This window comes from Suricata suricatta, chromosome 7 (genome assembly GCF_006229205.1).
Source record: "Suricata suricatta isolate VVHF042 chromosome 7, meerkat_22Aug2017_6uvM2_HiC, whole genome shotgun sequence".
Classification (NCBI taxonomy): Eukaryota; Metazoa; Chordata; class Mammalia; order Carnivora; family Herpestidae; genus Suricata; species Suricata suricatta.
This window is the reverse complement of record NC_043706.1, coordinates 74,853,531-74,864,571: the sequence shown is the minus strand read 5'-3', so window position 1 is coordinate 74,864,571 and position 11,041 is coordinate 74,853,531. Positions and strand designations below refer to the sequence as shown.

The 11,041-nt window shown below is 42.8% G+C and overlaps 1 protein-coding gene across 4 annotated transcripts in view; it reads right to left on the bottom strand.

The window, feature by feature from the left end:
• Positions 1-3,798, bottom strand: part of ZNF292 (zinc finger protein 292) — a 90,777-nt gene extending 86,979 nt beyond the window's left edge. For 2 of the 4 annotated variants that reach the window (XM_029943684.1, XM_029943687.1), the window contains exon 1: positions 3,504-3,798. In XM_029943684.1, the coding sequence (XP_029799544.1) occupies positions 3,504-3,671 (168 nt within the window). In that variant the 5' untranslated portion in view covers positions 3,672-3,798. Of the gene's footprint in view, positions 1-3,173; positions 3,196-3,503 lie in introns of those variants that run through there. The other 2 variants (XM_029943685.1, XM_029943688.1) reach the window with 2 other exon arrangements.
• Between the last annotated feature and the right edge of the window lie 7,243 nt (positions 3,799-11,041).

Below are 11,041 nucleotides of genomic sequence, written 5' to 3'. Positions count from 1 at the left end.
AAAAAAAAAAAAAAAAAAAAAAGAAAGAAATGCTTCTGTTTAAACTCCCAAAAGAATAACTTTCCATTGTACTACACTGATCTCAGAAATAAAAAAGATACAAATCATAGTGTATTACAATTAGTTGTTTACCCTCCTTCAAAGACTGTAGGCTCCTTGAAGCCAGGGACCAGATCTGCCTGGCCCACAGTGTAGGTTTTCATTAATGATGTTGAGTGAGTGAATACTGAATGGATCTAAAACAAAAAGTAGTCCAAGAAGTTCCAACTATAATCAATTTTTATATACAGTAATTATCCTGACACAAATAAATACAAGAAATTACTCTGGCTATCCTATATTCTTATTCTAAGTGGATTTTAAGAAAATTAATGAGTCGGGGTGCCTGTGGCTCAGTTGGTTAAGCGTCAGACTTCTGATCAGGTGGCATCTTATGGTTGGGGAGTTAGAGCCATAAAATGGGCTCAGCGTTGGCAGTACACGGCATGCTTAGGATTCTCTCTGCGCCTCCCCAGTGTGTGTTCTCTCTCTCAAAATAAATAAACTTAAAAAAAAAAGAAAATGAATAAATCAATTACATTACTCAGATTAAAGCTAGCTTGGAAAGATTTAAGGAAATTTTTTATTTCTGACAGGCACTCTCTTACGCTTATCCTTTCCTACCTTTCCCTCCTCCTACTTAAGGTTTAAGCAAATGTTCTAGCATAAAAGTAAAGGTGGGGGGCATATTTCCAACTCAATATAAAGAAAACAATACTGTTAACAGTAAAAAAAACCAAAAAACCTTAATGTCTTATTTCTATTTTACTTCTCAGAAGTCAATCTATTGTACTTCATTCAAAAAAAAGAGAAAATCTATTAACTAGGATGCATAAGCAACTTCTCCTTAGGGAGGCTTCACTATATTCTCCAGAAACTCATCTGTTGTTGAGGTAAAAATTCAAAATATAAGCTAATTCATTTTTTTAAATAAATTCAAGTTAGGATTACACAAGCACTAAGTGTTAACACATATAGAATACTAACTCTGAAGCTCACTGACTGACAAATATTTATTTCTTTGTCTTTTTAAAGCATGCAAATATCCCAGTTCTACAAGAAACACTTATATAGAAAAAAACTAATTTCTATGTTAGAAATCAGGACATAACTTCTAGCTCCTAGCATTTCAAACACTGTTTTTACTGCTCCAATAAATTCTTTGTTTACTCCTGCTTTGCTCAACTCGTATCAGAATGTTAAGTAATAATGGCTAGAATACAATTCTAAAGAAACAATTATGCTTCAAGTTACCTCCCACTTGAGGAGATCGCTAAACCAAACAGGTTACTTTTAAAAAAACACCCAACAGTATGTTCTAGAGAGATCAAATATCAGATACACTTTGTAACTGTTTAAGTAATGGAGTTTACTTTTAAATCCATTTATATTACTGTGGGATTTTAGTGCATGAAGTATTTCATGATTCTTGAAATTCACAAACCCAGTATGTTTCATTATGTTTCCTGTAGCATTGGTCATAAAAACTATTTACATATTATAAGGCTAATCGCTTAAAAGGAATACAGGAAATTCCTTTCATATTGATAAGAAATGCTGCTTCATCCATTAAAAATAAAGTGATAACTTTATGATGTTGCATACACTCAAAAAAAGTCCAACCTGCATGAAATTCCTTTTTCCCAGCATTATTAACCCTGCTTAAAAATACTGCTGGCCAACTGTGTTTACATTCATTAGCTTTAAACCCGTCAGTGGACACTGCTATATGAAAAGTATCTTTCAGAAAAGCTAAACTTTAATACTTTTCCAAGACTAAAAATCAGAATTTCTTAGAAATAAAAGACTTCCTCTTATGGATGTGTAGTATTCTTTTATATCTAAAATAAATATATCTGAAAGACCAGTTAACAATGAGTTGGTACTCCCAGGTAAGTCACACTGGCAAATTTTAACAATTCCTTAAAACAAGGATTGGAAGGAATGATGGGATCTCTAATTTTGCCATAGGTATTCACCAGACCTTAAGTGGGGAGCTTTCACATTGCATATACTGCTAGACAAGTCACCACTTAATCTCACAAAGTTTTTTTTTTTAAGATAATGAATGAATTACTACCAAATAATTAGTGACAATAACGTGCATGTTGAATTTTCCGTAGGAGTTCAACATCCCTGATCTTATAGAGGTAATATTTCAGAACTTGGGGACGCAAAATTAAGTGAGAATGCAATCTATTCTAATATTCTAAAATGGTCCTCCCATTGTTTGGCTTAAGCCCTATTATCTTTCCAAAACAATTCCTCTATGATGATACATTGACAAGTACACTCTAAATGTGACCTTGCATATACGGTCTTTTTCCTCCTCAAGACGACAACCTAGCCAAAATCTTCACAACCAGCAGCAGCACCTTGAAATTTCAAACGTAACTGGAGGGTTTGTAATCAAATCCAAATGTAGACCCAAACTCTCCGACTGCTATCAAGCAGTGTTACAAGCTTTCCAAATCCTGATTAGAACGCAGTTCCTGGAAAGCAGTGCGTCCTTGTGCAAGAAAAGGAAGGAAAGGTCTGAAATTGACCTGAGCACAGGTCCACAAGAACCTAAGTCTTCTCTCTCCTTTTCACCAGAAGGCCAAATCGGGAAGGATCCAAGTAATAAGGGTGGAGGGGAGATGGGGGAGGAAAGGCAGAGGAAATCGTACTCCTCGAAGGGTGAAAGCAAAAGAGAAGCGGACTCTGCAAAGCCGCCCCCCAAAAACATTTCAACCGTAGGATACACGGAGGGCTCCTCTCCTCTACCGAGAAGAGCAACCTTCACCATGTAAGTGGTGCACCGAGCAAGCAAAGGCAGAAAGAGACAACCTCTGCGCCCCACAATCCCGAACGTCTCGGCTAGCTACAAGGGGTCGCCGGGGACTGTTCCCAGAACGTCAACAAAGGCCCCTTCAGTCCTACGGCGAAACTCGAACAACAAAGGCCGGGAGACAGCGAGGACGGGGCCGGGGGCGGGACGGATGAAAGCAGGGGGAAGCAAAGGAATCAAACCAGTGGGGGCGGAGGCCCGTCGGAGTGGGGAACCAGAGGCGCAGAGGCGGGGGGCGCGGTAATCCCCAGTGCACAATAAGAGGAGAAGGAAAAAGATGACCCGGCCTCCATTCCTCTCCTACCCTCTCCTTGCGGCGGAGAGAGCTCCAGTCTTCGGCCGTCTACACCTCCACAACCTCGGGGACCGCGCAGTCCCGACTTCGGGGAAGGAAAGGGGCGGGGGGATTTTCCGCCCTGACCACAACTCCCTTCCCCCAGTCGGGAACCGCCGACAACAACCGCCACAACGGCAGCCACACAAAGGCGCCTTCCCCGTACTCCCCGCTCCCGCCTGGGCGGCGGCGCCAACGATGCCGAAGAAGCAATGACCACCGCTCGGCCGCCAGGCGCTCGCTCGCCCTCTTCCCTCTCTAGCTGGGGAAAAGGGGGAGGGGACCCCCAGGCGCCCTCACCTGGCACAGCTGCTGACAGTACTCCGTGGCCGCTTCCACGGCCGGCACGCGGCTCTCCCGCAGCTGTCGCTCCAGCTCCTGCAGCCGCTCGCCCAGGCGCTGCAGCTCCGCCACGCAGCCGCCTCCGCCGCGACTCAACCTCTCCTGTTCGGCCTCTTCGTCCGCCATCTTCACACCCCGCTCCGTCGCGTACGCACCTGGGTCACGTGATAACACAATGCCACGTTCGGCGGGGTCACGTGCCGGGCGCGCTCGCACGCCGCCGAGCACGTACAAAGAGCCTGGTGGAGAGGATGGGGGAGCCGGGAGATTGGCGCGAGGGAGCCCGAGGGAGGTGAAGAGAAGGGGAAAGGAAGAGGGCGGGGTTGGGGCGGTGCGGAAAACCGCGGTTTACTTACCCCGAGCGGGAAGTGGGCTACAGCGGCCGAAAGGGGCGGGCCGGTGGAGGCCTGCTCTCGGTCACGTGGGCGCCGCTACCGTAAGCGGGGGGACGTCTGGGGAGGGGCTGCCCTCTCGAGTGTCCCGATTCCGGCGTGGCTTTCCCCAGTCCCCGAAGTCTACGGACATATGTCCTAGTTCCCCAAGAGGACGGGTGAGAGAAAGCTCTGGGTGGGCTGGGGCAATGGCTGCGTGTGCGGTTGGCCTGCAGGCAAGCCAGAGGCAGGGGAAAAGGGAGAAGGTAAAACCCATCCATGGACCGCGAGCGTGAGAGCCAAAGTGAGACTATGGACTGTCAAAATTGTCTCTGACTTCTCAGCAGGAGGGAGAGGAGGGATCTAGTGCCTACGCTACCAAATCTCATCCCACTTGACTCTCCCTTCAGCCCCAAGGGCTCTCCCCTGGAAACAATTCTCTAGGGGGTGGAGGCAACAAAGAAAAATAACAATTGGATCAGAACGGAATGAGGTTGAAATCCTCTTTCTGGAGAACGGAGCGAATTCATGAAAAGCGTAGCTTGAAAGATTTCACTCTGAAATTGTGGACGTTGTAACCAGATGATTTTTAAATCACGAAAACATTTCTAAAATAAGTGATAGCCAACTAATCTGTTTCACTATGATTTAAGACTTTCTCCTACACGCTACAGAAATCACCATCACTGAAAACACTCTATATGAAAGCTTTTGGAAAGAAAATAGGTCAAGAAAAAAACAGCAGTAACTCCATTAAAAATTAAAACAGATAAGGGAAAATTAATGCTAAAACAAAAGAACAAGAATGATTTATGAATTCAACGGCATTTTTTCCTGATGCTGCTAATGGACATGGCATTCTCAACCATATCTTATTTACAACGTGGAGAGAATGAATACCTGACCCTTGAACAAAACAGTAGAAGAGGTACTACAAAAAAGTCAAATCCTTAAACTTGAAGTTCAGAATAATAAAATGAATAATTTGTTAGTAGTAGAAAATTAGACAAGTCGCATATCTTAAAACTGAATGGTCTACAGAAATGCAGAAACAATGATACGGATCAGGCACCTAGTCTTTTTCACTATCACTCCAAGTGAATTATATTTTTCTAGTACAAGAATTCAAATAAGACGAATTCCTTCTGTGTGCATCATCCTCTTCCAGAGATATCTAGTAGCTACAGAAAACATTCTATATAGTATGTTGCCCAGAATGAATGTTTTGTAAAGTATCAATGGTGGCAACATTTGTTAAATGCCATTATATAAGGTGAATGGACACAACTGAACCCCTTATGAAAAACAGTATCAGCTAAAATGTTAGTATAACATATGTGTACTCTTATTACACAGTAACAGATTAATTCCTCAAATATTTACTTCTGGAAGAATCTGAGTACCTTCAAAGGCTAAGGACCAGGCATATTTTTAAAAGCACTGACAGCGGGAAAAGCAACAATTAAGGAAGCTTAATAGATTTTAATATTTGCAGCCCACTTTCCCAAGTGAAGTATTTTAGACATCCAAAACTAGCCTCCAATTTATATTTTTTAGGATTACAGTGAAAATTTTAAAAGTGAGAAATATGAAATTAGCCAAATGTACCAGTATATCCAAAAATAAATATCAAAAGGTTAGCAAGGCACATTTTCAACTTCAAGTATAATGGCTTATACCACATCTAATCTATAAAAAGAAAGAAAAAGGGAGAAAAGAAAGGAAAATACATGAAGGGAGAAATATATCCAAATACTGATTTAAAAAAAATAGCTTGAGAATGTAGGTCATTCCCTCCTCCTGCCCATGAAAGCCCTAAAACCAAGGAGACTTGATTAGCAAATTGATTCTAGCCTTATTAAGGTCTTGCAAATGTCCCTCAGCAAGGATGACTAAGTCCTCCACTTTGTTATCTTTGAGGTCTACTTCCCCACTCCTCCATTTAGAACCTATGGAAAATGGAAGGACTAGGGGTGAGTGGTTTCATTATTTAATCATTATTTACTGAGTATTTATGCCCAGGCACTGCTTGGTTTGGGAAAATCAAAGGTGAATAAAAACTATTCCTGCCTTGAAGAAGCTTACACTTGCGATGAAGAGTCACCTGCAAAGGTATTATATACAACATGATGAGTGTTCAATTATGAAAATGCACGAAGATTCAACTCAACACCAAAGTCTGAGGTGCTAACTAGAATGTCCATGGAGTCTCAACAGAAGCACAGGTTTTTAATTAAATTAGGATTGTAAATACTATCCCTTACCAGGTCTACATTGTTTTGGAGATCCCAGAAATCTCATTCTTATCCACAGAAAAGGTGTATCAACAAGTACAGACTTATTTGTACCTAAGTCCATTTGTTCTTAAATACCAACTGTCAGTTCATGGGAACCATTACACACACACACACACACACACACACACACACACACACACACACACACTTACTTACTGAGACGTTCCTGGGGGAATTCCGAGACTCGGTCCATCGAGAAACATCTAGAGCCAAGATAATCCACCTCTCTGGGGACCCCATGTCTGCGCAGTGAATGCCCGTACCCATTTTGGACACAACGCGACTATTATGGACATGATATAATCATATGGACTTTCACTCCCAAGAGACTCTATTTCAGAGTATATCTGAGAGACAGGAATAGACCCCTACCCCACTCCTGCAATCAGTAAAGCTGGGGAACCCCTTAGGGGACAAATGTCTGCATCCAGGCGGCCTGTGCCTGTCCATTTCGCGAGTTGCCGGGCCTGCCCTGGCCCGCACCTCGCCAGTGCACATTTTTCCCTAGGATTCTTGAAATAGCAGGGCCGAGGGGCAAGAAGGGAGCTGGGTCGTGCCAGCTAACAGAGCCAGAGGACCGCTCCAGGGATAAGCGCGAGCGGTGTTTGCAGAGAACGGATCGCTAGGGCTGAGGCCGGGCAGGTCCTTTCCACCCCGGGCTCAGAGAACGACCACAGCCAGGCCCCCGCCCCGTTATTCGGGGAGAGAGCGCGCCGCCCTGGAGTCGCTAGTTTCTTCCTTTCCCGCTTTCTCCCTGGACAAGGGTGGCCGAGAAGCTCCATAGGACTAGAGCCGGGCTAAGCTGGCTCCGCTCCGCTAACCCTGTATGCGGGTCCCGAGCCGGCCGAGACCATACTGGGCTCCCCGGCTCGCGGTCCGCCGCGGGGGTGCTTGCGTCCTCCGTCCCGGGCCGCCCCGCCGCCTGCGCTCTAGTAACGAGGCTTTGGCCACGGCGGCTTTTCCACCAAGCGCTGCAGATCAAGCCCACAGAGCGGTGTGCCTCCTGGCCCCGGAGCAGCGGCCGCCGGGGGCCTCCGGGCGGAGAAATGCTGGAGCCTCAACTGGGCACGGCAGGGCGCCGGGCCTCCGGAAACCGACCGAGCCGGGATGCTCCAGTCCGTCAGGCAGAGGCCGCGATGCGTGCACTGCTGCTTGGTCTCCAGCGAGCTCAACCTGCTCCCTTCCAAAGAGCCGGGCCGCCGGCCCCAGACAGGCCGCCTGCTGGAACTCAGAGATGAGGGCTGGAGTCTGTCTGGGGTTCGGTCCTATAGGAAGTACCCCCAGAGTCTGGGAAGCACCATCCATGCCTGCAGACACAAAGAAGGAGCATTGGTTTAAAGCTCTATTGGCATCAGTTAAAAACATAACACACTTTGACAAGGAAGACATTTTTCTTGAGAGGAACAGTGAAGGGAGTCAAATAACATGTTGAAAACATGAGGCAGGTGCTATTCCAAATACGGAAATGATTCAAAGACACCACATTTAGGGGGATTAATTTTAGTCCTTGGGTTGTCCCAGAAAGAAGATGGACAGGTAATTAAATGAGGAGGGAGTCTTATTGCCTATTTGGATATTTTTTTCTTTCCACAGGAGAAAAAGCCTGATGTGAATGAGAAAGAGCAACAATTCTTTAAGGAAAATGCTTTTAATACAGTCTCAATTATTCAAATGTAGCAATTAGTCAAGGTGAAAATACTCACTAAATAAAGCAAAATAAAAACTTGGAAGTATGGAAGTGGTTGATACACTGTTTCTATAGAGAATCCTTGCATTAGTTCACAGTATCTCTGCAAAGAAACAAAGAGAAATCTAGAAAGTGCCTCTCTTGTATTTCTAAGTTTTAATCACTATATCTCATTTACCTCATTGGAGATTGATCAGACAGTATTACTTTTGTGGCATGAAGGTGCAAAAGTTTTCCCTTCTTCCCTTCTAGGTGCTAGGTCTTAAATTGCTATAAGACAGACTGACAGAAGAAAACAAAGTTTAGTAACATGTCTTGTATATGCAGACCCAGGAAAACTGTAAACCAGGCTATGGTTGTTATGCAGATCTAAGGACTAGTCTTTTCTATTGGCAAGAGTTTCTAGAGATTGAATCATCCCCTTCTTCCAGACACAGTGAAGGAGAGAGATACCTTTACAAATGGAGATTTCCTTTATAAATATAAGTATCTCTTATAAAAGGGTAACTTCCACTCAGTTCTCCGAGCTTTAGCTGTGTCTGTTTCTTAAAAATAAGCAACTTAAGATAATCCATATGCTAAGAAACACATTTTGGGGTAACAAATACTCTACCCTTCAGTCCCACCTTTGAAACTTTAAATAAGAAGTTTCATAGTCAAGTAGCACAAGTTGCTCCATCTCACTGAAGTTGTCTCTTAGCCCTGAAATGTGGTCACTTCAGTTAAATGCTTGTCTCATTTCAGGAGGCAGTCTAGGTGGGCTCCCAAAGTTAGGCCTATATTGTGCAAGCAATCAGGTAATTAACAAGAACCCATTTCGGCGGCGGGGGGGGGGGGGGGAGAAAAACAAAGTTTAATAATTGGAGCAGGGGCGCCTGGGTGGCTCAGTGGATTAAGCGTCCAGCTTCGGCTCAGGTGGATCTCACGGTTCGTGAGTTCGGGCCCCGCACTGGGCTCTGTGCTGACAGCTAGCTCAGATACGGATTCTGTGTCTCCCTCTCTCTCTGACCCTCTCCTGCTCACGCTGTCTCTTTCTGTTTCTCAAAAATAAATAAAAAACATTAAAAAATAATAATTGGAGCAAATTATAAATCAGTTGCTGAGCCAATAAGCCAGTAAAGATTTCTAAATGTCAGGATTGAAGCATCTTCAGATGGAGTGAGGGGAGGCAGTGACAATCTGAGAGATTTTCCTGGGTTGCAGTTTGAATGCTTCTGGTTTTGTCATTAGAGTACCAGTAAACTTTCTGAAAGGACCACACAGCAACAAGCATGAAGAAGATTGTCTAAATATGAGCTATGGTGACAATGTCTATGAAATTTATGTCTAGCATCAGTTTGACAGGCCTCAGGATGAAGGAAAGTTTTGGTTTCAGTGGTTCCAAACCAAAGGATGGGAGAAAATTGGAAACATTAGGTTGGAGACTGTAGCCATATGAGGAAACTAAAAGAATTTAGGATCTATCCAGTTTACAGGAAATACCAAAACCTCAAAGACAGTTAACATGACTGGAGGTAACAGGACTAAATTCTGGTATCTACACAAGTATTATAGTTTCAACAGAGGCATAATGTGTCTTTCTATGATCACTATTTTATCTTATTTGGAAATGATCTAGATATTCAATAAATATCTCATCATTTATTTTAACTTAGCAAACCAAAGTTTCAAGTTACCAAGAAATTTGGGAAAACGTTTTTAAGTACACATACCTTAAAATATAATTATTGCTAAAAAGTTTATAACTCTTATCCCACTTACATCTATCTAAATCATTTGTTCCCAACAATTATGTTTAGAAGTATTTGTTTTTAAGCCAATTAAATTAGACCTCTCCTACAAATTAATTTTAGCAAGAAAAATATCACACATCTATAGACATAACATGTCTATATATGTATAGGCACACATAAACAGACAGACCCAAAGAGATCTTAAAGATTTTTTTAAAAAAATTTTAAGTATAAGATGGGTATAATAATGCAAAACTCATTGGTTTATACAAAAAAAATTGGATCCAAACTGTTTCTGGTAGATGGAATAAACTAAGGTTACCTGCTTAGATGACTAAAGCTTTTTCTACTAATATTTGCAAAGAATACATTTAAATTTTTTTTATTAACCCCCTTTCTAAACACCTACCCCCATCTGTTTTTCTTCTCATAAGAAACCTCTCCCTAAAGTTTGCATTTCAAAAAATGGCTCTTGGGTCCCAGAGAAGATGGAGGTAGAAAATCTATATCACAAAGTCACAGAGAAATTATCCAAGTTTTCTCAAAGATAATGAGAGAGAAAAACTGAAGGAACTCTGTGGAAAAAAAAATTCATATATATATTTTTTTTCCTCCTTTTCCTGCTTTTATTCTTTCTAGGATCATTCTTGCACCCCCATCTTAAAGTATGTCCTCCTTATAAAGGTCACAGTGTTAAGGATTTTTTTGGGGGGGGAGACTTCTAACACAATGGATAACATCTAAGGACTGACCAGGCAAGGTTGTTAGGTACATTTTCCAAGATCACGAATTCCAGGCATCTTGACACCAAGACCCGTGGTTGTAGGGCATAAGTGACTTATGGAGGTCACCTGAGCATTCATCCTTGCTCCACACCTGCTTTTGGATGCCTAAGAGGACACGTACACAGGACGACTGTCCTCAATACAAACTTCAGACCTCAAGCAAAAACAAGATGCATTCTTTTTTTCCTTTCTGAGTCTTCCAGACTCTCCATCTGTCTTTGCTCTCTCTTCATATATCATCAGTAAACTCTGTCCTCACTTCTTGCTGGCTGGAATTTGATTTCTATGCTTTATATATTCAAGGACCCTTCTGGCTGGTCCTTCAGGTCCTTGGACCTGGCCTGCCTATACAATGGGAGTTTTGAGGGTATATTTACCTATTATCAGAGGTTTACGTTAATTATTATTTGTTTTGTTTTGTTTTGTTTAAGTAGGCTCTACACTCAACGTGGGGCTTGAACTACTCACCCTGAGATCAAGAGTCCTATGCTCTACCAACTGAGCCAGCCAGGCACCCCTACGTTAATACTATTTAAAAATTTTCCTTTCCTTAAGTGCAAGACATTTGTGTTTTCAATTTCCTGATCTTTTACAATACCTACAAGCATTTTAGGATGAGTAGG